A 25,682-nucleotide genomic window follows, 5' to 3' on the forward strand; every position below is an offset into this window, starting at 1 on the left:
CACCTGATAACTAACACGATATAAAACTTCTAACCATACCAATGTTTTTTTTTCTCAAACCAGTAATTTGTACTTACAAGCACTGTCTCAAATTTTTTAAATCTAAATATTGTATATCATGCTGAAAAAAAGACTAAAACAAATTAGCCCCGATCGGCAGCCCTCTCTTATCCCCCCATATACATCATACCATGTTCTCGTTACGATCAAGAAAATCGCCTAAATTTGTTCATTGTAATATTTTTTAAATATAAAAAACATAAAATGAGTCACGCAAATTTTCATCAATTAACAAATCAGGCTGAAACTTTGATCACACCTAAAAAGAATCTGGAATCAAGCAAATGTAACACCCCTTCTCACAGATCTGGTAGAATTTTTCAGCCTGGGGTGGGAAGGGGGTAAAAATAACGGACAAAAACTTGATGGGGATGATACTAACATGTACATATTTCAGAAAGTAGAAGTCTATATAGAGCCAATGTTCCTTGTTTTCATTGAGTGTTGTTACGACTTATAATCTGTCAAGAAATACACACATCTTTAATGAATATTTTGCCCTTACAGACATTTTCAACTTCCCAGAAAATATATATTTGTCGAAAATTCAGTGGGGATAGAGAAAAATAGCACACAAGTTTAAGCAAGGATTTTTTATTTGATTATTTTCAACGGGACAAAATTAAGTCTTATTTCCACTGGGAACGATTTCGGCCAAGGGGTCTCAGAAGGCGTGAGAAGGGGGTGATGTAGGTAAACGAAGCCTAATCCTCAAACTCCCGAGGGTATTTTTTTTCGTAACGAATTGCCATCATACAGTAATAAAAATCAAGAAACATTTGTCCAAGTAATAAGAATTAAGATTATATTTTTTGAATGTATTAAAATTCAGAGTTATGCAAAAAATGGTTTGGATTTGATTCACCGCTAGATACTTTAACCCTTTTCAATTCAAAACTCCCTTTAATTACAAATTACATACAGCACACTCCTGTTTCAGTGACAAGTCAAAAGTTGACTATCAGTAGGGATAAATTGAGGTGCTGGACGCGATGAGTCTAAAAGAGAACTTCCTGGTTTATACAAGTGAGGTTTGAAATTTATTGTCCCTACAATCACCCTCGAAATATAATTTTAGTGTGTTAACTTTTTTCAGATTTAAAGCGTGCGAGAATTGCTATTTAGCACTTCGACGTTTTTCCATGATTGTCTCGATTTTAGAGGGTTAAATAGCTTCTAGGCTATATTCCAAGCCTCATTCGAGCAAATTTGAGCTTTTAAATCCTGAGATCCTAAGGTCCTAAGTCCTAAGTCTCGTGTTAAAACTCTACTTTCCAACTGTATTAAAGATTAATTGGTGTTCAAATTACACCGGGAACTCCCCTTTGTCTCAAATATTTAGTGGATGATTGTAGTTTGAAATTCAAGTAAATTTTTGTTTCTTCGTTTCTGTGATAAAGGGATGTTTAATTCCAACAAAATTTATTCCCTGTTTCGCTTTATCGAGATCTAACTAGTGAAAGGCTCGTGTGATAACAAATTATGAAATATTTATTCGCTTCAGCAAATGACTTTGTGCTGGAGCCCTGATTATATAATTCTAACAAACAACAAAGCAACTGTGACGAACGCTTTAAACATAGTCTACCTCTTTTTGTCATTCGCCACGAACGCCTTTGAACCAAACCATTCGTCACGAACGGTTTGGATTTGACCCTATTTGAAAAGCGTTCGTGAAAAATGCACAAGCATTCGTCATGAACGCTTAGACATTCGTTTAAAAGCAAAGCGTTCGTCGTGAACGCTTAAACTTTCGTTTAAAAGCAAAGCGTTCGTCGTGAACGCTTAGGCATTCGTCATAAATCATAAAGCATTCGTGACAAACGCCTCCCTATTAAAGCGTTCGTCACAAATGAGTCGAAATCTAGAAAGCGTTTGTGACGAACGCTTTAAAAGAAAGTCGCTCGAAAAGCATTCGTGACGAACGGATAGACCGTTCGTGACGAATGACTAGCGAGATTATGTATCGGAGATATTCTACGGCTACGGTTGCGGGGCTGCCCGTACGGGTGGTCACCAAAAGCGACATGTCGTTGTCTACTTTGCTCTGTACGGGAAAAACACCAAAACATCGTATAAGCAAAGTCGACATAATGCCGTACGTCAAATATCGAACTTGCTTTCACCCGCCATTACTTGCCTTACTCGCCATTTCCCTCGCCACTTTAGCCGTAGCCGTAGAGAATTCCAGATACATAATCTCGCTACTGACCGTTCGTGTGTCCACGACGAATGCTTTTCGTTCTAATTTGAAATGAATTTTAAGTGTTTTCTGCAGAATGAAAACACTTTTGAAGCAGTCGGGTGGTTTTTAGAATCAATTTTAAGCTTGTTTTGCCGAATGAAAGCACTTTAGAAGACTTGGGATGACATTTTAAAGCTTTTTCTGCTGAATGAAGACAGTTTTCAATCCTTCAGATGGAATTTGGAATCGATTTGAAGCTTTTCCTGCTGAAGGAAAACACATGAAGCATTCAAGTGGTATTTAGAATCGATTTTAAGCTTTTTCAGCTTAACGAAAACACTTTTGAAGCATTGCTAATCTAAATGAAAGTGGCTTTAAAAGATTAAACACACATTTTTTGCAAAGTGAGGACCTCAGTTTTGATCGAAATTCAAATTGAAAATTTCCTTGATTTTGCATTGTAACTTTGACACACTGCAAAGTGAGGACTGGAGTCATTTTGTATTTTACCGACATCTTTCAAACAGGAATAAGTAATGATGATTAAAATGTCAATAATTACATCCAGAATATATTTACGATTTTTAGAGCTTCTGTAATATTTGAAACAAAAGAACTTTACCTAAATTTTAGTAAAATACCATGAATTAATGATCAAGTGCTTTATGGTTGTTAAATTTGTAATTGTTTTAAGTCCGGAAGATTCCTAGCATGATAAAATTATCTTGAAAAGACAATGGCAAAGCGAATCTAAATGAAAGTATCTATAAACGATTAAACACACATTTTGCAAAGTGGGGACCTCAGATTTGATCGAAATTCAGATTGAAAATATCCTTGATTTTGCATTGTAATTTTGACACACTACAAAGTGAGGACCTGAAGTCATTTTGTCTTTTTACCTACATCTTTCAAACAGGAAATAATTAATGATAAAATGTCAATATTCATCCAGATATATTTCGATTTTTAGAGCTCTGTAATATTTGAAACCAAGAACTTACCAAATTTAGTAAATTACCTGAATTTGAATGATCAAGATGATTATGGTGGTTTAAATGTAATTGTTTTAAGTCAACGGTAAGATGTTCCAGCATGATAAAATTATCTTAGAAAAGACAATGGCAAAGCGAACTCTAAATGAAAGTATCTCTAAACATAAACACACATTTGCAAAGGAGGACCTAGTTTTGATCGAATTCAGATCAAAATTCATTGACTTTGCATTGTTTTTTTGACACACTACAAAGTGAGGACCTGAAATTATTTTGCATTTTTACTTAAGGTATACATGGTGAATAAATTTCTGACTTTCAGAGCTGCTGTAATGTTTGAAACGCAAGAATTCTATCTAAATTTTAGTGAAATACTATTAATCTTAAATTATCAAGATGGCTTGTGGTTGGTTAAAGTTGTAATTGTTTTTAAGTCAACATTTAAGATGTTCCTAGCGTGATAAAATTATCTTAGAATGACAATGGCATTGCCAACTTAACTGAAAGTTATGCTTTAAAAGATTAAAACACACCTTTTTTGCAAAGTGAGGACCTCACTTTTGATCGAAATTCAATTGAAATTTCCTTGATTTTGGCTGTACTTTGAACACTACAAAGTGAGGACCTGAAGTCATTTTGTATTTTTACCTACATCTTTCAAACAGGAATAAGTAATGATGATTAAAATGTCATAATTACACAGAATAATTTACGATTTTAGAGCTTCTGTAATATTTGAAACACAAGAACTTTACCAAAATTTTAGTAAAATACCATGAATTTTGAATGATCAAGATGATTTATGGTTGGTTAAAGTTGTAATTGTTTTTAAGTCAACATGTAAGATGTTCCTAGCATGATAAAATCAGCTTAGAAAAGACAATGGCAACGCGAATCTAAATGAAAGTAGCCATAAAAGATTAAACACACATTTTTTGCAAAGTGAGGACCTCAGTTTTGATCGAAATTCAGATTGAAAATTTCCTTGATTTTGCATTGTAACTTTGACACACTACAAATTGAGGAACTGAAAATATTGAATTTTTACCTGAGGTTCTGTAATGTTTGAAACCCAAGAATTTTATCTAAATTTTAGTAAAATACCATTAATTTTGAATGATCAAGAAAGCTTGTGGTTGGTTAAAGTTGTAATAGTTTTTAAGTCAACATGTCCTTATGTTCGTTTTTCGAGATTTTTTTTGACTTGTGTTATCTTTTGGTCTGATTACGTGCATTGACATACTCGGTTCTACATATTTCTTCTCTGTTCGTACCGTACCGTTGATCTCTGATAGCCTTTTGGACTTGCTGATTTATTGCAATTTTTCCTCTTTTTTTCCATAAAATGTTTTTCTGTTCAGACGAGGAGAAAATTACCCAGAAGCACCTGTAAGTCGTCAAACTGACTTTACCATACCCCGGACTTTGGGCCCGCCCGAACGCTGCATCCACTCCACTGGGTTCTAAATTGTTCCTGGGCCTTCCCAAAGTGTGTCCTGACCCGTGGCAACCTTTCATTTCGTCTTAAAAGTCGGCCAAAAATACCCAAAAAGGTGATTTCGGGCTATCGGGTTCATCCCGAACGCGTGCCAATCGAGCTCAAATTTTGAGGGAGTCTTCAGGGTGACGAGGGAAAGTTCCCTGCCAAATTTGGAGTTTATACCATTTCTAGTTGGCTCAGAATTCACGCGTTTGGGTTGAACTCGATAGCCCGAAATCGCCTTTTTGGGTACTTTTGGCCGATTTTTGCCGACTTTAAAATCTGTAAAATCTGTAAAATCTGCTTTATTATAATTAAACCTCTCGGTTAAGACTTTCGGGTCGAAAAAGCATTCACATAAAAAAGAAAGCACACTGTGGTCACTCTTGTCTAGAGGAGCTAGGTATTGGATGTCATTGACTTGGTGTTCTTCATTTGTTAGTATCAGATCTATTAATGATGTTTTAATTCTATTCTATTCTAATTTTTAATTTCTATTAATGAAAGTTTTCCCGATAACTTGTTTTCCGAAAATAATCCGAAATAGGATTTAAACTTAGTAGTCTTAACGACGACGACCACCAGAGGGAAAAAAATCGCGGAAGGGATTTGAAGGGTCCCCTTGGCTGACCAATAAGTAAAGTTATTGAGACGAGAAAATTTAGCTCCTATGAGAGTTGTGAGGTGTGATTTACGAATTTTATAACAAAGTACGACAAATTCATTGACTCAATCAACTACAAATTGTTAAATGATTTAAAGCCTCAATCCGATAGCGCCTTAAGTCTGTATTTACACGTCCATTTTTTCCAGATCACTTACAGACGGCTCAAAAATAAAACGTAACAAAAAATGTCATTTTTGACGTCCAAAAATTTTTTTGTTTTAAAAAACCTGAATTTGCTTTTTCTAGAAACGACCGTGTGCGGCAAATTAAGGTCTTTAAAAACCGACCCAGGAAAGAATTGTCTAAAAATCTATCATTATGGCTCGCCTGGTGTAATGTTTCGATATATTTGCCTTTGTTTAAGGACAAACTTTTTGAAGTTTACCATAAATTTCGTATTTCCTTAAATTTTTAGACCCTTGCAGAGCACCTCCTCTCTCATCGAGCCTTAGCGGTGCAATTTCAGATTAATGTCTGATTAATTCGCACAAAAGATTTTTTTTAAGTTTATTGAAGCATAATGTCCCTGCCGTATTATGAAAGAGAAATCTCTAAAGATTGATGTTTATTCTTTACCAGACAGTGACTTATGCCCTGAGGATGAAAATGCTTCCTGACTAGTGGAAAAACCCCACAAATATCCTTTAAGAAGTTGATTTAAAATCTCTAAAAATTACTTCTGACTAACATCGCAACAAACTCGTGCTCAACCCTCCATTATACACCAAATCAGACTGTCACTAATAATTAACATTTTACTCAAGTCCTCAGATTGCATGTTTGTACAAACACGAATTTTCTGAAATCGGGAAGTCCCTCACTTTAACGGGTACTTATAAACGAAAAAATAGACACAGGTCCTTGGTATAACGGATTTTTGAATTAAAAGATAGGGGTGTGTTATTAGGGCTGTTTTACGTATTAGTGTCTACTCTAACCCCACCTAAAATTTTATTACCGTGGGTTGCATTAATTTAAAGATATAGACTTTTTTGTGTAGGTCCTCACTTTAACGGGTTGCGAATGAGGTCCTCACTATGGACTTTTCGTGTGCTATGGTGTGTGTGTGTATGTCCCAAAACTTTGGGGCAGCCTGGAGACTTCAAAAATTGTTCGATTTGGCTGAAATTTGGCACACTTGTTCCTTGGGTGAATATCTGGGGGTGTTTTTTTCATTTTTTGAAAATTTTGATTTTTGGGGCCTGGGGACGAGTTTTTCGCCAAAACGAGGCTAAAACTTTGGGGCAGCCTGGAGACTTCAAAAATTGTTCGATTTGGCTGAAATTTTGCACACTTGTTCCTTGGGTGAATATCTGGGGGTGTTTTTTTCATTTTTTCAAAATTTTTGATTTTTGGGGCCTGGGGACGAGTTTTTCGCCAAAACGAGGCTAAAACTTTGGGGCAGCCTGGAGACTTCAAAAATTGTTCGATTTGGCTGAAATTTTGCACACTTGTTCCTTGGGTGAATATCTGGGGGTGTTTTTTTCATTTTTCAAAAATTTTGATTTTTGGGGCCTGGGGACGAGTTTTTCGCCAAAACGAGGCTAAAATTTTGGGGCAGCCTGGAGACTTCAAAAATTGTTCGATCTGGCTGAAATTTTGCACACTTGTTCCTTGGGTGAATATCTGGGGGTGCTTTTTGCATTTTTCAAAAATTTAGATTTTTGGGGCCTAGGGACGAGTTTTTTGCCAAGACGAGGCTAAAGCTTTGAAGCAGCCTACAGCCCTCCAAAATGGTCGGATTTGGTTGAAATTTGGCACACTTGTTCATTGGGTAAATATCTGGGGGTCTACAATTGGGCCTATGAATCATTTGAAGCCACTGAAGTTGAGCCCAGTGCGTTGCGCACGTTCGACTATATATCAATAGATCTCTATTTAGTCATAGATTAATTCTTAATGGGTTATTTTCAATTTATTGACTTGTGTGAAAGAACGTGGCTCAAAATACTTCTTCTTGTAATATCCCTCCTTTTTATTAACCACAAAGCATCACAAAGGGACTTTAGTCATAGATCATAGTCAATTGATACAAAAGTATAGTCTTCCTAGGTTAGATTTCCCTTGAAATCACATATTTAAACAGGCTGGTGTTTTTTTGTGGATATGAATTGTAAAGTGTGAGAAATTGTTTTAAATTGACATAATTAGCCACTAACTTTCACACATATTAAAATATCAGTATTTTTACATATCAGCGTATCCTAAGCTATCTATTTGAGCATTTCAATTAACTTATATGAATTGTAAAACAATTGTTTTTAGAATTTCTATTTTCACTTCAAAAATAATTTCAGCTTACATTGAACCACAAAATTTCACTCATCTCTTTAAAATTTACATCACATTTTCATTACAAGATATTAATCAGTATTTCAATAAGCTAATCTACATATAACCTTTTTAAACAAAAAAAAAGACACAAGAAAACCTTAAATATCAACCACAATAATTCACAAAAAAGTTTTTCAAACTACTGACAGGCGTCAACCTACAGGGAAAAGCACTTTTCTAGAAGGGTGAGTTTTCTGTTGAGTGGTTTTCCGAAGACTTACCATTTAGTGAATTATAATAGTTTTTCTAAAAAGACCACTTTTTGTAAAAATTTTAAAATGTCCTTTCCTGTTTAAACTCAACGGCTATAACGCAAAAATACAAACAGAACTGATCGATCAGTACAAATATATAAGTAAATGAAATACTGAAAACATACAAGATGAGAAATATTATAGTTCAAAGGCACAAGAATAGAAAACTATGTAAAATTATACAAGAATAAAGTCAATTAATAAAGTACAAGAAATACAATCAGCTGCTCTAACTTGGGACTATCTGACAAAACATGGGGCAGCAATTCGGCCACCATTTCACCGAACCTCCAAAGTCATTTGATTGGAGTCAAAAAACAGCGTTAAAAAATACACGATTTCTCTTTTGCACTGAGTAGGCTTTTAAATCAAAATACGAAAAAGTCTGTACCCGCAGGTACACATGCAAGTGTCTGGAACGAAGAAGAACAAATTAGTGGCAAAACAATGGAACGTTTGACGTCACTTGCGCGGCAAGTTACACACTCGATAATATTTGTTAATCCCATCAGGCGAGAGGCAGTTAGGCAGCAGACGTTCTCTAATTCTCCAATCAGCGTCCGGTCATTTTGAATGAAAACAAAAAGCTATCATGACATGTTATGAAAGAAAGTATGATTGGTGAACTTGGTAGAGTTATCAAGACAAATTTGTTGTCAATCTCAAAGAGATTTAACAGTAAGTGAAAATACAGGCCAGATATCAACAGTCCCAAGTTTCGACCAATCGTCCCAAGTTTCGACCAATCGTCCCAAGTTAGAGCAGTTAACGGTACAATGAAAAACAAATATCAAACTTACTAAAAACACTGTCCACAAACACCACATGAACCTGCATGAACACACTACAACTTACATAACAACGCACTGACAAACACACTACTTCACTGAACTTTTAGAACATAACATAGAACTATCATGGGAATAACAATAATAAATAGACTAACAATACTAAAATGCTTTACAATTCCCAATACAATTGACTTAAACTAATACAATTATGAGACATTAAGTAATAATAATTAAGTGACAATTATAAACGTTTTCTATACAAAATACCTTTCCAAATAGATTTACAAACATGCTACAGAATAAAAAGATAAGAAATTTAAGAGCCCAACTAGCAGTAACAAAAGGGTCAGATTTATAAGGAAAGTGAGTCGGTTGAAATTCAGGTGGCACAGAAGCTCTCCTAAATTAAGAGAGTTATTCTGAATATCATAAGGAACAATATCAAACAAAGCCACAACAAAGTTAGTCTCACAAATGGGAGCCTGAACCAATGCCTTTAAAAGACATTGCTTACCTGATTTTCAGAAAACACTCTTTGAACATGAATGGTTCAGTTTTCAAATTTTGTAAGCATCGAATGTCCTTTCAAAGTTGCCTCCTGATTAACAAACTCAAAAACTCAAGTTTTTCTATCTGATTGGACAGACAGGACACTGTAAGAGCTTCAAAATCGTCTTGGAAAACACCTTGAACACCACAGAAAAGACTGAATGAATGGTTGTGAAACTTGCTGGTGTCGTGGTGTTTCCAGGAAATGTATTTTGGCCTAAGTTTGTGGAGAAAATTGAGGATTGATTTGTGGAGATCCCAGAGACACGAAAAATGCTGAAAACATGTCACCTGAGAGGTGAGGTGTTTTTGGGAAATAATTTTTGCCAAAAAGTATTAAAGGTTCAGAAAATGTGTTTCAGGTATTAGTGTTTTCAAGGTTTTCAGGACCTTTTTTTGACATAAAAGGTTCAGGCTCTGGATAAGATATTTCTGGCTCATACCAGTTCGAGATGAGCTTCTAAATATCTGAATACAAATTTCATACCTTTTACCAAAAAGAAGCAAGTTAGGTTCAATAACCAGTAATTTCTTATTTTAGTCGCTAACAATCTTTGATATTATAAATAAAGATCTTGAGCCTGCGCTTGCCTGGGCAGGATCCCGTCCCATATTGGGGTCAGAATATTGTCATAATGAAAAGGTCTATTTGTTAGAAGGTCAAATATTTAGCAAAATATGTGTACTTTAGTTGAGCTAAAGCTGCTATCAGTCAGTCTATCTGTTTAAATGTACCTAAAGGGTATTTGAAAGTAAAGTCTAGGTTTTATATAATTACATAATTGTTCTACCCTTTTTTGAATGTTACAGAAAATTTAGATAATCACTAAAATAATATGCCAAAGTTTCAAGATCCAGAAAAAACAGTTTTTGTATCAAACATAGAACAACGTGTTACTGAAGAGTTACTCTGGGAACTATTTCTTCAGGTAAGAATGATTTTTATTAAATCTGATTGCAATATTTCTTTTCTATCAATTTCCAAAATTAATAATAAATAAGATTAGCTCCAGAAAGAAAGAAGAAAGTGTTTATTTTGGAAACTATATTGTTCTCTCTGCATAAATGTTTTAGTAAGAGTCTCTCAATATGTTGTTTCTTTTTAGGCTGGGCCCCTTGGCAGTGTGCATATTCCTGCTGACAGGGCAACTGGAAAAAATAAGACATTTGCTTTTGTCAGCTATCGTCATACATGTTCTGTGAAATATGCTTGTGAGCTTTTCAATCAGTTGCGTTTATTTCGCAAGCCAATTTATTGTAAACCAACTGAGACCAACAAAAACTCTTCAAACAACTCAGACTCTGTGACAGCTAGCCCAAATTATGCTACACCTATGAAACCAATGGGCAGCAGAGGCTCAGATTCACCTCAATACAATTCACCGTACAGTGAAAGAGATTCTTCATCAAGGCGAAGATACGACGATAGTCCTGGAGATTATAGCCGTTCTGGCCAATATGATCCTCGGTCCTATGACCGCTCTTCAGGAAGACAACATGGTGGTGATTATGGACGCTTTAATGGTGGTAGTGGGGCTCGTTATGGAGGAGGCTCCTATAGCCCAGTTTATCCCCAACAGTGGGGAAGCCATATGGGACAATATCAAAGAGGTCAAAGCTATGATAATAGAAACTCTCAAAGTAATTATGGACCAGTGCGTCATGACAATCAAAGGAGTAATCACAGACAAAACCGACGTCAAAGCTCACAACCATATTAGGTTTTAGATTGTATTAAAGACTTACAGGATATGTTTTAAAATTTTCTTAACCTTTTTTTAAATTATAACATGTAGATAATGGCTTTTACAAAAGACTTCATTCATTGCTTTGTTGGTTTTTTACTTTGACTATTACAAATCAAGTCAAATTTTGAGTGACTTATCAGTAGCATGTTTGTTTTTTTCGAAAACAGTGACAGTAAAATTGAAAATATAATCTCTAAAAAGTGTTACAGTTTTTTTCTTATTAACGTATAGGAAAAAAGAACAAAAAACCCTGAATAGAAAATTAAGAAATAAAAAGAATCAAAGTACAAGAAACAACAAAACAATGGATTTTCCTTCATACAACCAACCACCACCACCACCGCCGCCGTCGCAACATCAACACCAACAACAACCAAACCCATACTACCAGCCGCCGCCTGTGCCAAACACAGGATATGGGTATGAATTCAACCAAATCAATTACAGTGGTCCACCACCACAAGGTAATTACAATGCATACCAACAGCCTCCTCAATACAACCAACAGTACAACCAACAGAATCAACAATATGGACACACTCAATATCAACATAGACAACAATACAATAACAGAACAAATAATCATAATAACTCAAATGATCAGAGACAAAGACAGCAACAACAGACCGGACAGGTTTTTAATGAATCTTTCTTAGTGTTGATTTGGATGTTTTACTCTTTGATTTAGGCTGACTTTTGATACAAGCTAAGCTAAGACTGCCTGCTAACTACATGCATGTTTCTCACAAAACTTTGTAATTCTTTATTTATACAATGTACAAAATGTGAACTGAATAAATATATTTGAACTGAACTATTCAGGGCATCAACATCTACCACAATAACCATGTTTTATTTACAGGGCTCAGTACGTTGTGAACCATGTGAAAGAAACTTCAATTCTCAAGACGCTTTATTCAAACATCAAAAACAACATGTCAAAGTAACTTGTATTCAATGCTTACCTTTTATGCTTATGGTCTCTGTACAGACTTTCCCATGAGAATTTCATGCTTTTAATTCATAGCAAGGTTATTGTTTTTGGGGGTTTTTCCTAATTTTTCATTTGTTTTTTTTTTCCTTTATCTTCATAGTGTGAAGCTGAGGGATGCTCGTATACTGCCTCCAGTAAAGCTGTCAAATTACATTTCATCCAGGTATTTATATTTCATTGGTTTTTTACTTTATTTAGATGTGTTGCATTGAAGTTTTATTTTTTTATGTGATTGCGTGGGGACATGATAGTTCTTGTCACAACAAAGTCTTTTGTTTTGACGAATGTCATCAGTTGTTAACACACGAGCCGCAGTTGTTGAGCACCACAGTGCATTAACTGAAGATTAGTCTTAAGTAGGTCTTCATATTGATTATTTCTTTGCTAGACTCACGAGGAGGGCAAGTTTCGCATCGTTCTGACAACTCCTGAAGAAATCAAGAAATGGCGTGAAGAAAGACGAAAGTGAGTTGTTTTATACCTTATGATTTATACACTTAACATCCAAACTTGACGTTAAACAGACATCTGTGTGTTGCTCTATTGAAAACCGTGACAATATTTTGTTGGTTATTCAACTTGCTAACTTAGATAATGAAGATTTAAGCTTTTTAATATTGTCTCCTCTAAAACTGGCAGTAATGTTATGATGATATGATTGTAAAACTTTATTCAATATTTGCTTTTCAATTTTAGGAATTGGCCAAGTAGGTCAAAAGTTGAACAGAAAAAACAACATCAATCGGAAAATAAATCACAAGGCATAGCGATAGAAACAAAGGAGTTTGCGTAAGTTTGTTAATATGGAAAAGTTACGAACACATTTCTTATTAAACATATTAACCCAAGAGATTTTGTCAAGAACTCTGGTTTAAACAATGATTTTATTAGCTAATGTTGTTATAGCTTTTAAGGATGTTTATAAATGCTACCAATCAATTTGTATATCAAAAGACCTTGAAAAACCGATAAACAACCAAAAAACTTCAAAAATCTACTAAAATTTGGTCAGCCAAGAGCCTTGAAAACCTTTAAGTTTTACGTAAGAGTTCCCGTTTGATATCAAACATGTTTTATATCAGACGGGTGGCTCCTATTGATATATTGTGTTCGATTTTGTGCTGGCTAGACAAAAAATGATATCAACTTATCTAAAAGCCAAACCTTTGAAACCTATCGCAGATATCGTGATCGTCCAGAGAGGAAACGTGGCAACCAAGGAGTTCGCGAGAAAACAAATTCAAAGAAACAGAGAACTGATGTAAACAATAACAACAACGAGATGAAGAAAGATGGAACTACTAATGCCACTGGCGGACTCTCTTTATTACAAAGTTACGGTGACGATGATGAAGAGATGGTTGAAAACGAGGCTGATAAAGTCGAAACATCAAAGAACAATACAGAATTAAGTGGTAATTATTATAACACACCTGATTGGAGAGGTGGAATTAGAAACGGGGTAAAAAACATCCACTCTTATTAAAATCATCATCAACATCATGTTTGCGACCATGATTGAAAGCATGGCATTAACAAACCTTCTCCAAACATTGCTTTCCCTCATATGTGTTCGATAATCTTGTGAGAAAATACCCTGAAAATACCCATGCCAGCCCATGCATATTATTTAGAATACCACTACTTTGAACATTGAATTAAGGAGTATATTGTCTTTTAACAGAGTATGTGACATATTCATTTTTTTAAATAATTAAACGTAGGAAATGCACTACTGGAAGAAGGTGAATTGCCGGCAACTGATGGCGGTGAAACAGATGTTAACAACAAACAGAGAGGTTCAAAACAACGTGACAACCGACGGAACAGGAAACATAATGGTCGTGATGGCAAGAAAAATCAAAACGCGAAGGTAGGTCGTTATATAGGCCTTATTGTCTATTTCAAATATATCAAATCTATATCTATATATTAATAGCCATAGTCTGTATGTCTGTTTGTTTTTTGTGTGTCACTTTCGTTTTCGCAAGCAATGTTTTGTTCTTTTAAAAGATGACTATTGCTTCTTGCTCCACAAATGTGTTGAATCAGATTCGCGCCGTTTTATAAAGACTGTTCGATAAGTTTGTTTTGATTGATAGATTATAATTTCTGTCCTGACTTTTTCTTTTTTGGACCTACCTCCGGGTACCCCGGTGGAGGTTCTATAAATTAACCTATGTCCGTCCGTTCGTTCGTCCGTCCGTCCGTCCGTCTGTTACCAGCTTTTCTCAGAATTGGCTCATTAGTTTTTTCTGATTTTTTGCACAATGATGCAAAATGGCAATGCCCAGAACGTGACGGAGCCCGATTTTTGAGAAAAAATTTATTTGGCTTGGGCAAATTTGGGCCAAAAACTACCTAAAAATAGGGTTTTTTGGACTTTGTGCAAAATCCTGTCATTACTTTTTTCTGATTTTTTGTACAAAGATGGAGGGCAAGATTCTCTAAAGAATGGCTGAAGTGGTTTTTCCCGGAAAATTCTTATTCGCCTTAAAAAACGGATTTTCGTATTTTTCGGGGAAATTCCCTTTAACCAAATAAGAAAATATAGCTTTTCTCAAAGTTGACTCATTATTTTTTTCTGATTTTTTGCACAATGATGCAAAATGGCAATGCCTAAAATGTGACGGGGCCCGATTTGCGAAAAAAAATATATTTGGGCAAATTTGAGCCAAAAACTGCCTAAAAATAGGGTTTTTTGGACTTTGTGCAAAATCCTGTTATTACTTTTTTCTGATTTTTTGTACAAAGATGGAGGGCAAGAGACTCTAAAGAATGGCAAAAGTGGCTTTTCCCGGAAAATTCTTATTCGCCTTAAAAAACGGATTTTCGTATTTTGGGGAAATTCCCTTTAACCAAATAAGAAAATATAGCTTTTCTCAAAGTTGACTCATTATTTTTTTCTGATTTTTTGCACTATGATGCAAAATGGCAATGCCTAAAATGTGACGGAGCCCGATTTTCGATAAAATATATATATTATTGGGCAAATTTGGGCCAAAAACTGCCTAAAAATAGGGTTTTTTGGGCTTTGTGTAAAATCCTGTCATTACTTTTTTCTGATTTTTTGTACAAAGAAGGAGAGCAAGATTCTCTAAAGAATGGCTGAAGTGGTTTTTCCTGGAAAATTGTTATTCGCTTTAAAAGACGGATTTTCGTATTTTGTGGAAATTCCCTTTAACCAAATAAGAAAATATAGCTTTTCTCAATGTTGACTCATAATTCTTTTCTGATTTTTTGCACAATGATGCAAAATAGCAATGCCCGAAATGTGACGGAGCCAGATTTTTAAGGAAGATTTTTTTGGGCAAATTTGGGCCAAAAACAGCTTAAAAGGTTTTTTGGGCCTGAATGGTTTAAGTGATTTTCGTATTTGTAGAAATTTCTTTTTACCATTTTACATTATTCAACACACAAGCTTTATTTTTCCATTCTGAATTTTTGTACAATTATTGTCACTTTTTTCTTATTTTCGTCTGATGTTAATCATTAGGTAGGTCCATTCAGCATGTTGCTTGTTTTCTTTTTTTTCTTTTGTTTTATGTTTTCGAATGTAATTAACGACCTTATTTGATTTGAGACATTCGAATTCTTTTCAAAACAAAAGAAAATCTTTTAAACAGAATCTGTTAAAGAAAAGAACAAATATAAAATAAAACATAATAATCACAAGACAAGTTTGTTAGAACAACAGCAACATTAAAAATAAATTCAAAAGGCGGTAAAAACTAGATTTCTTTCTTCGTAAAAATGGACCTTTAAACATCTATGTCGATAATTTTGCTGTAAATCTAAGTCATTGTTGAATTTGAAAAGTTATGACGAAGTTATTTTATAAAAAGCAACATAAAATTGCGCATTCACGGTTTTTTGTCTGCGTGTCCTAGCTGCCTTCCTGGGGGGACTATGGTTGCTAGCTGACTTTCGGCCCTGCCCCTCGGACCCTTAGCAGAATAAAGAGGAGAAGAAACAAGGGAAATTGTGCGAATTTTAATTCACTTTTTGGGACTAATTTGACCAAATTTTTATCTTTCTGGGGGCAAAAAGTTGAAACTTTCCTATTTTTCCGATTCTTAGTGGGACTGAAGTTTGATTTTTCGATTTTTTAAAAAAGCACCCTTAAGGCCGGCACATACCCGTACCCTTCTCTTGCCTAAGTACCCCCACCCCCCGGCTGCCTTTTTTCGACGAATCTCGTGAAATGTCTATTATTTTACTCCGCTTATCTTGACATCAAAGTTTTCCTAAACATCGAGAACTACGGCAAATGTAACGCGAGCGAAGCGAGAAAAAAAATTTAATTGCAGAGCCGTCTCGGACGTCGCTGGTCGCCGGTATGGTGTAATTTGGGAATGACGCCCTTTCTGCTTTCTGATTATTTTTGCCACAAAAATCTTTTTCAAAATATGGTTAAAAGATACGTCGAATAGAGTCAAATTTTGAAGAGAATTCTTCCCTTTAATTTTGATTTCATCGTGTTTAAGCCACCTTCCCAACATCCAAAGGACTTTAAATGCGTTCAGCAAACAGCTAAACCGGCGTGCGACGCCGGGTACCGGCTAGTTATATATTAATAGCCGTAGTCTGTATGTCTGTTTGTGTGTCACTTTCGTTTTCGCAAGCAAGCAATGTTTTTTTTTGTTCTCGATAAGTTTGTTTTGATTGACAGATCGGATAGAGCCTGGTTTAGACTTTATTCAGCTTTTATTTTGAAATTTAAGGCCCATCTACATTTAGTAATTTTAATTTCTGCCCAGGCTTGCCTAACGATGATTAATGACATTCGAATTCTTTTCAAAACAAAACAAATTCCTTTTATAGAAAAGAACATTTCAAATGTAAATCAAAATATAAAAATAAAAAAGTTTGTCGAACAACAACAGCATTCAAAGGGCGATAAAAAGCAAGAGAAAAAAATAATCCACCTCTTTCTTCATATAAAAACATTCGAGTCGTCGTTACTGTTAAAAAGTGTGTACGACATTTTACATATCCAAATTCGAAAAGTTTAGATATGACAAGGGTTTAAAAAAAAGCTATTTATTATTTTTTTTTAATCTGATAAAAACATAGAGTTGCACTATTCTTTGTGGCTTTCTTTCCCGCTTTTTCCTGGACGGCATATTTAACGCGAGCGAAGCGAGACAAAAATCTACTTGCAGATTTAAAAACAAAAAATTAAGTCATGGGGACAGTACACAATCCAAATATGGTTAAAAGATAAGCCACCCAGGAGACTAGAGTCAAACTTTGAAGATTTTGTATTCAGGCTTTGAGATTTCTTTTTTTATATTTGATCTTGCTTTTAAGCCACCTTCAATATCCAAAGGACTTTTAGTGCGTTCAGCTACAGCTTAACCGGCGTGCGACGCCGGGTACCGGCTAGTATATATTATTACCGCAGCGATCATCAAATTTGTGACACTAAATAAGTAACCTTTACATATTCGTTGAATCTTCATCCGGGTACATTCTTGCATGATAAAGTTTGGGAATCAGCTCCTTTTTCACCTAAATCCTTCATCCCAAGGGCTTTGACCAAAATTCGGATTTCAAAATTTTTGCGAGAACTAAGGTTTTGCCTGAATGGCCAGAATTTGGAAAATGGCGAAATTCTATTCACTTATATCAAGATAGAAATTTCAGAATATTTTCAACAACAGTTGATGTTGGTCTATAATGCCTCTCTGTAAACTGGGGGCAGTCTGCAAAGGTTAAGATATTTACAAAGATGACTGGAATTTGGCACATTTGTTCTGTGGGTGTATGTTCATTTTTCAAAATAAAAATACTAAAATTAATCCCAGCTTCCACTGTTTAAGATATTGAGGACATAGGATATGAACGACTTCTGCTTAAAATAGGATACCCCAAATAGTCGCCTTAAACGGGCTGAGGCACCATTTTACTAATGAAGGGGGTCTTTAATCTAAGCTATGATATCCTGTCTGATAGTATTAAAGGGTTGCTACGTTTAGGTAGAAGTTTAGGTAAAAGTCTGGAAATGTCTGGAAAGTCTGGAAAAAGTCTGGAATTAGCATACTTGTCTAGAGAAAAATATAGAATTTGAGGGAAATAGTCCTGAATGAAGTCTCGTAACTTTTCTGGAAATAGGAAACTTTCACTTATGGCTTTTGAAATCCCCCAAAATTTGTGCTCGCTTCCCTCGCAACCAAACCTTTTCATCATATTCATTGATGATATTTCTCATTCTTTTGTATTCGTCAATCTGGCCTTTCAAATGACTGTTAAGGAATATCTGAAAACCTTCGTAACAGATAAAGTGTCTGGAAAATATTGGGTATTTTATCAAAATGTCTGGAAAATTTTTTACATTTTCAGATAAAAAATCTGGAAAAACATGGCTTTTGAGACTAAAAGTCTGGAGCTTTCAAATTGACAAACCTGTAGCAACCCTGTATTAAGCGAAAACAAATATCTACAAAAAACACGATACCCATTTTTTTTATACAGCAACTCCAATTTTCGAATCAGGGGCGGCTGGGGTTGCTTAGCATTCTAGCTCATTTTCTGCAAAAATTTGCTTTGACCACCCCTGATATTATATTATATTTATGTTTATTGGGTCAAGGGCTATCGTGAAATTATCTAAAAAGGTTTTACTCTACGAGATAATGAAAAAAGAATTGGCTTATTTCAAGCCTTAGTAACCTAGTTAATGCTTGTGTATTAAAAAAATATGTAGTTGCTTTAGGCATTTGCTCTGACTCACATTTGCTCTTTTTCGTTCATTTTCAGAGACAGCAAAAACATGAGCCACCCAAAAGGACATCATTACTAGAAATGGTAAGTTTTTTGGGGTAAAAAAGTTTGAAAGATGGATCGGCACCTGACCACAGGTTTATACCATCTGATCCTAACGTTCCTGTTCCCTAAAAAAGACATGCGTAAAACAACTTGTGGGGCATCAAAGAAACCCTGATCGAATCTTAGGGGTTGATAAAAATTCCAGCAAAATACACGATTTTTGGTATCTTCTCATCTAAGACCTGTAGGGTACACCTAGACCTCAAAAGAAAGGGGGCCCAAACGTTTGGTATCATGGGAATGGTAGCCTCCAATACGATGATAGAATTTTTAAATAAAACGTGAAGCACGCCTGTAGAAAAAGATTAGACTTGTGCTACCGCATAACTACAACTCAATATAATATTAAAGCTTGAATATTTCACTGAAGAGTTCAATATAATAGGATCTATGCCCTATAGAACCGCTTCTACGTGTGCTATCTAAAAATGATGTATGGGTTGTTGCGCTCGTAGGTTCCTACTCGTGGTATGTAGTCAAAAGATAATGGGACATAATAAATGCCTTCCAAACATAGTTGAAGGTGCGTCCAATATTACAATTGTGTAATATTTTTACGGTGTAATTATGTAATAATAATTCTTCTAAGACTGAAGATTTCCAAAATAACTCTTTGAACATAACAACATCGAGAAATTTAAAAATCTCCATACCTGCGATAAGGTTTCATCATATTATCAATACGAGCAAATTATTTTTCTGCACAAACAATCTTTATGGAGGTGTTTTTACTTTTTGTTGAGCCAGAACGCATCATGTGGGTCATGGATAAAATTTAGACCTTTTTGATAAATTTTTAGCTTTCTTAGAGTCTTAAGGGTGAAGTATTAGAGTTGCCTGAGGCGGTTAAAGAATACTACCGCCAACAACTCCGAGGGGCGTACGTAACTATATCTTATTTCGGGCAGTCATATTTTGATACTACCGTTACTTTATGTATTTTGTGTTCTTCCAGGTTCTTCTGCGACATAGATAGTTAGCTTCTGATTTTTTGGACCTACCCCGGTGGGGTGGAGGTCCTATAAATAATTAACCTGTGTTCGTTCGTCCGTTCGTTCGTTAGTTCGTTCGTTCGTTCGTTCGTCTGTTACCAACTTTTCTCAGGATTGAATCATAGGAATCTTTTGATTTTTGGTACAAAGGTGCAAAATGGTGGTGGCCAAAATGTGACGGAGCCCGATTTTCGAAAAAAAAATTTGGGGGTAAATTTGGGCCAAAAAACGGCTAAAAAACGGGTCTTTTTGACTTTGTGAAAAATTGGATCATTAATTTTTTCTAATTTTTTGCATGAAAGTAGGGTACCATCATAGATAAAAGATGGTTCAAGCAGATTTTTGCGAAAAAATTTTGTTGGCTCAAATAAGGCATGTTTATCTATAAGAATTACTATTAATAAGCATACAATGTTCTTAGTCAATTTTACTCAATTTTTTTATGAGATAGATGTTTTTCCTTTGTTCATGAGGGCTTACTTTTGAAGAATATGTGTGTTTAGACAGGAAATTTTGGTTGCTTGGCGTGTTTTTATTGAGAAACTGGCCAAATTCGATATTTTTTTATAAGCACATTATCAATTACTTAAGTATTAGCTTTTCTCAAGATTGGCTCTTTCATTCTTTATGATTTCTTGCACAAAGATGCATAACTATAAACCCTCAAATGTGACGAAGCCCGATTTTCGAAAAAAAATGTTTTTGGGCAAATTTGGACCAAAAAACAATTAAAAAACGGTTTTTTTGGACTTTGTAAAATATTGGATCATTGTTTTTTTTAGAATTTTTTTGCATGAAAGTAGGTAAAAGATGGCTCAAGAAGATTTTCGTAAAAAAAGAATTTTTCAGCTCAAAAAACGCATCTTTATCTATAAGAGTCACTATTAATAAGCATACATCAATGTTCTTAGCCAAATTACTAAATTTTTTGATGAGATAGATGTTTTTTTGCTCACGAAGTCTTGAATATGAAAGAATATTTCAAGAGTATGAAATTTTGGTAACTAAACGTTTTTTTATAAGAAACAAACGACTAATTTTAATAGATCGTCACTATTTGTGTTCTGAATGATTGTTTAACGGTCATGCTCACGTAGATATCAATTATATATGTGCTAAATGCATAACCAGGTAGGTCCATAAAAGTATCACTTGTCTAGATCTTGATTGACTAAATCGTTGTCCACAGTAAGTACATAAACTTTCTATTGCTACGAATATAAGGAGTATTATCTGGGCTTTGTGCAAAATATTAGGCAACATATATATTGTCGTCGTTTTTGACCGATTATTTTTTGTGGCGTTTTTTTTTACGTACAACTTTAAAAATTATTCAAACAAAAATAGACGATCTCTTGATAATGACTACATTTACCTTCCTAAATTTGTCAAGAGAGAATGAAGTTTGGAGCAACTTTAGAAAAATTTAAACATCAAATACTAAGAGAAAATTATAATATAACTCCTTTTAATTTGTTATCACCAGAATTTTAAAATGTGCCATGAAAGAAACGGAAAAAGCACTAGATGAATGCGGCGTAAATCTTAAGGCAATTTTTCTTTCCTAGGGAAAGGAATGAAGGGGATGAGGACGAATACCTTAAAAACAAATATAAGCGGGAAATCTCTCGAAAGAAAATGCGGATACAATGACTCAATATACAAAGTTTACTGCTCTCGTCAATTGATCTTTCAATGTTTTCCATAATCTTCAGGAGGGATGTGAAATGTATTTATACATTTTGTGATTTGTTTTGTAATAATTTGTAATCCTGTTTAGTTTTCTCTGAAATTTTTATCGTCCATCTGGCCCTTGATCTCCAAGTTATACTTCTGCAATAAAAATCAAATTACAGGATTTTACGACTGAGCCCGCGTGGTGTCTTCCCCAAGCTGTTACCCTCGTTTTATTTGAGTTATAAAATAATATCTATTTTCTTTTTCATCTGAATATTACTACCATGTGACAGTATTAGTAATGTTTAAAACAGTATAAAATGAAGTATGTCCAGTTTTGAAGTCCACCAGTCCGCAATCTTGTTTTCAATTCTGGTCGTCAACAGTGTGATTCGAATGTCATGAAATTCGAATTTTCGAGAATCTAAGGTTACTAGTAATTAGAAAACAACATAGTGGTTATAGTCGACTTTAAAACTGGACACACTCCCATGGGAAATCTATAGGCAGTTAGCCTAACTAGTGTGTAAAGAAATATGACATTAAAATCTGCATTAATGCTTTCCCTATGAAGGTAGAAGCTGAAACATCAACGCCAACTTTTAAAGCAATTTTTCATAATTTCTCTTGAATTTTCATTTTTCATTTTCCAGTTACTTGCTAAAGAGATCCGGCACGAGAGGAACGTTATTTTACAGTGCGTGCGTTACATCGTCCAAAAAAATTTCTTTCAAAATCAAGACCAAGAATCAGGTGAAGGCATTGAAAGCGGGTGTACAAAAGAAGCTATAGCAACAAGGTAATTACTTTTTTAATTAAATCATATGTCTTTTGTCAAAAGAGTATTCAGAAGTCTTGTTCCTTCTGATAAAACTGGGTGAAAACTGACACACAAACTAAATGACGGTGATATGAAAAAAAAATCGCACGAGATCGGGGTAAGAACTAAATGCTTGAAATACTGGGTAAGTTCCATAAAGTTATATAATGTCTGAGCAAGATAATCTTTTTGTTCGTGCCTCCTTTTCGATCCCCTTTTAACACTTCTTAAGACTGTCTAGCATTTACTTAATCTTGTGAATAATTGAAGCAGAGAAGGTTTTTCCGAGAGTTTAATTATCCTGATCATAAACTTTAAAAGGGGTAACTGACTGGGCTGTTATTCAACATTAATTTCTTACGCTTATTCAAATGTGAAGATGGACGTTTATTTGGAGTTTTTTTAACGTTTCGTGTGGTCAATCGAAACCGTTTGAATTCTTTCGTGAACTTTCATTTTTAGTGCAATTCACGTTGTTTTTGTAATAGTTTGTTGTTGTTTACGAGACCTTGAAAACCTTGAAGACTTTCTCTCCATCCAACCTTGAAATTAAAAATCATAAATTGTAAGGGGAAAACCTTGAAAACTTTTAAACTGCCTGAAAACCTTTATACCCTAAAAATGGAGGTGAAAGATCCCTAGACGCCCTGTGGTTTATTTTAATGAAATTAAATTGACAAAGAAATTGCGGGATTGCTAACGCTTATCACTGAAGGTAGGTTCAGTTTTAGATATTATATAAACATTTTGAACATTCCTGGTCAGTGCAAGATTGACACTTTCAAAGAATCCATAAATTGGTTTTCGTGTTTCCTTGATAGCATAAGCCTGAATAGAAACATACTTTCTAATGAAAAATGAATATTTCTTTCTTATTTTTTTGCCCCCATTTGTCTTGAGAAAGGTGCGAGTGCAAATGAAAAAGCTTGTATACTTAATCAGTCATTAGGATCCTCTCAAACAAGAGGAAAAGGGGGAAACGAAAATTGATATCTTCCTAAAATATTGGCCTCAAAATTACAATTGAAATGAATCAAGAGAATCACAAAAACATCCTATTTTATAAGAACCAGCAAATTTCTGTTGAGGTTAGTCTTTTTGGACTTATTTTTTGACACTTTAAGCTTCGAATTGTCCTTTTATCGAATATTGAGGTATTCGCAGGCTGATAGCCTTTTGATAACTTTGAATCTTAATTTGGTTGAAATCCAGACCAAAGTTTGTTTTTAAATTGTTCTTATTATTTCGCATTTTTCATCTCCATTGTTCTTAAAAAATAGTACATAATGATAAGGTCACTTGGATATCCCCTTTTCTAGAACTAGCTTTCTCTAGCAAAGTTTTTGATTTGCTGCGGTGTGAAGTGAAATATTTTTTGTTTGACTTTTCTTATCTTTCATAGATTTTTTTGATGGATTTTTTGAGCCGTTTGCTGTTATTGTACTCTCTGCAGGCTATTAATAACTTTCGATTTGACTTCACGTAGACTGCTATAAATGGTCGGTTTGCGTAAAAGTGGACATGAAAAAGGGTCAAAAATTTTTTTTTTTTTCTTTGAATTTTTTATTGTAATGACGTTTTTTCTTTACCTTATGGATTTAAGTTTCATATTCCGAAGCAGTCCTACGTGATTCTGATCTGAAAGCAAATGGCGGCTACTTCAATGTTGAAGGCACACAAAAAATTGTCCCGTACGTAACAATCATTAAAATTTACTATAATTTTTTTCTAAAAAGCCTGGAATACCCTTTATTGATATTTTCCACTCCTACTACATGGTTGCCATCAATTTTCAATAAAATGTTACACATAGAAAGAATCATAAGCAAAAAATTTTCAACATATATATGAATTTTTTAACGGAAAATCCTATTCTACCCCATATTAACTATGATAAACTCTAAAAAAGAAGTACATGAAACACCTAAACTGATTAAATTATAGTTACAGCTATATATGAGGAGAAAAAAACAATAAAACACTGTAAGGTCAAGTAATCCTCAGTATAAAATAGCATCTTTAAAGCCACTGGGGGTGACAAAAAATGTCCCGTACGTAACAAAATTTTTAAAAATTGCTTGGAAGTCTGAAACTTTTCCAAGAAAACAAGCAGTTTCACAGAACAAGAATTTTTGTTGGTGTGGTAAAGTGTAAGCTTTGTCCCAGATGTTTTTTCTTTTGCCCACTCCAAGTACTTAAAGCTCTTTTTTACATGCTTTAATTTTGGCATGCAATTCTTCCAATTTGTATTGACTATCTGGACTGTCACCTCTGAAAGAGGTAAAGTTTTTTTTATACATGATAGTTTAAAGTCAGGGTTCACGCAGGTCATGCATAAGCATGCACCCCAGTCCTCTGGCTTCGGCTTAATAATATTTTCTGAAACATAGCGCCAGAATTGAGCATATGAAATTTCCTTGTCATAATTTTCCGCTTCAAACTTATGCCGTAGAGTTTTTATTGATGACAATCTGTATCGCTGATTTTTATGACTTTTCTTTTCATCGGGAACAACAACAGAATTAATGTCCTGATTCATGAAATTTATGACCTTCTCTTGAAGAAAAGATCGGGTGTCTTCTTTGGCTTTGAGCCTACTTTCCACCTTATTGAGACGAGAAGCGGACTGACTTCTAATGGAGGATTGCTCAAGGCTAATCTTTGTAGGGGGGGTCTTTTTCCATGAGGTTATACACTGTTTATGACTAATGTATCAAGGTTTACAGATTCTGGGGTTGCAGACTGACTGGTTTCATTCTCATTGCTTGCCTACTGTCTTTTAAGCCTTCTATTCTTGTTGTATGTAAGCTTAACTTTAATTTTTAAAGTGTCCTGTTCTTTTCTCATGTTTTCGGAATTTCGCTTTCTCTTTTTCTTGCCAATTAGTTTATTTCTTTGTAAAACTGATAACTCAGATGCTTGTCCCTCACTTTATCTTTTTCTGACCTGTTGTAATCTCTTACTCGCTCTTCCCTTCTTGCAATACTCCTCTTTTGCCTCATCATTTTTAAGTCGTTGTTTTTTCTGCTTTTCCCTGATCTTCTCTATCCTTCCTCTTTTCATCTCTTTAAATACTTCACCTCCCAATGAATCTTTCATACGCTGTCGATGCTCTCTTACTCGTTGATTGACTGGTTTCATTATTATCTTGTTTTATTCTACTTAAAAAAAACACATAAGATTTATCATAATTTGTTTATGTTACCAATCTAGCCTCAAACTAATATGTTACTATTGCTGATAAGTTCTTTGTTGTTACGTATGGGACAAACTTTCAAAATACTACATACACTCTCTCACATCTC

At 34.6% G+C, this 25,682-nt stretch overlaps 2 protein-coding genes across 2 annotated transcripts in view; both read left to right on the top strand.

Annotated features, from left to right (window-relative positions):
• The first annotated feature begins 10,151 nt into the window (after positions 1-10,151).
• Positions 10,152-11,036, top strand: LOC136797944 (RNA-binding protein 7-like). The gene is made up of 2 exons (XM_067054526.1): positions 10,152-10,244; positions 10,422-11,036. The coding sequence occupies exons 1-2, from the start codon at positions 10,152-10,154 to the stop codon at positions 11,034-11,036; spliced, it is 708 nt and encodes a 235-aa protein (XP_066910627.1).
• Positions 11,037-11,273: 237 nt separating this feature from the next.
• The window catches only part of LOC136797948 (FMR1-interacting protein NUFIP1-like), a 36,476-nt gene continuing 22,067 nt past the window's right edge, over positions 11,274-25,682 (top strand). The window contains exons 1-9 of the mRNA XM_067054528.1: positions 11,274-11,697; positions 11,926-12,006; positions 12,158-12,220; positions 12,446-12,522; positions 12,754-12,846; positions 13,240-13,472; positions 13,782-13,930; positions 18,820-18,867; positions 22,211-22,356. Coding sequence (XP_066910629.1) covers positions 11,368-11,697; positions 11,926-12,006; positions 12,158-12,220; positions 12,446-12,522; positions 12,754-12,846; positions 13,240-13,472; positions 13,782-13,930; positions 18,820-18,867; positions 22,211-22,356 — 1,220 coding nt within the window. The 5' untranslated portion in view covers positions 11,274-11,367. The remainder of the gene's footprint in view (positions 11,698-11,925; positions 12,007-12,157; positions 12,221-12,445; positions 12,523-12,753; positions 12,847-13,239; positions 13,473-13,781; positions 13,931-18,819; positions 18,868-22,210; positions 22,357-25,682) is intronic.

Source organism: Clytia hemisphaerica, unplaced genomic scaffold (genome assembly GCF_902728285.1).
Source record: "Clytia hemisphaerica strain Z4C2 unplaced genomic scaffold, Clytia hemisphaerica genome assembly, whole genome shotgun sequence".
Classification (NCBI taxonomy): Eukaryota; Metazoa; Cnidaria; class Hydrozoa; order Leptothecata; family Clytiidae; genus Clytia; species Clytia hemisphaerica.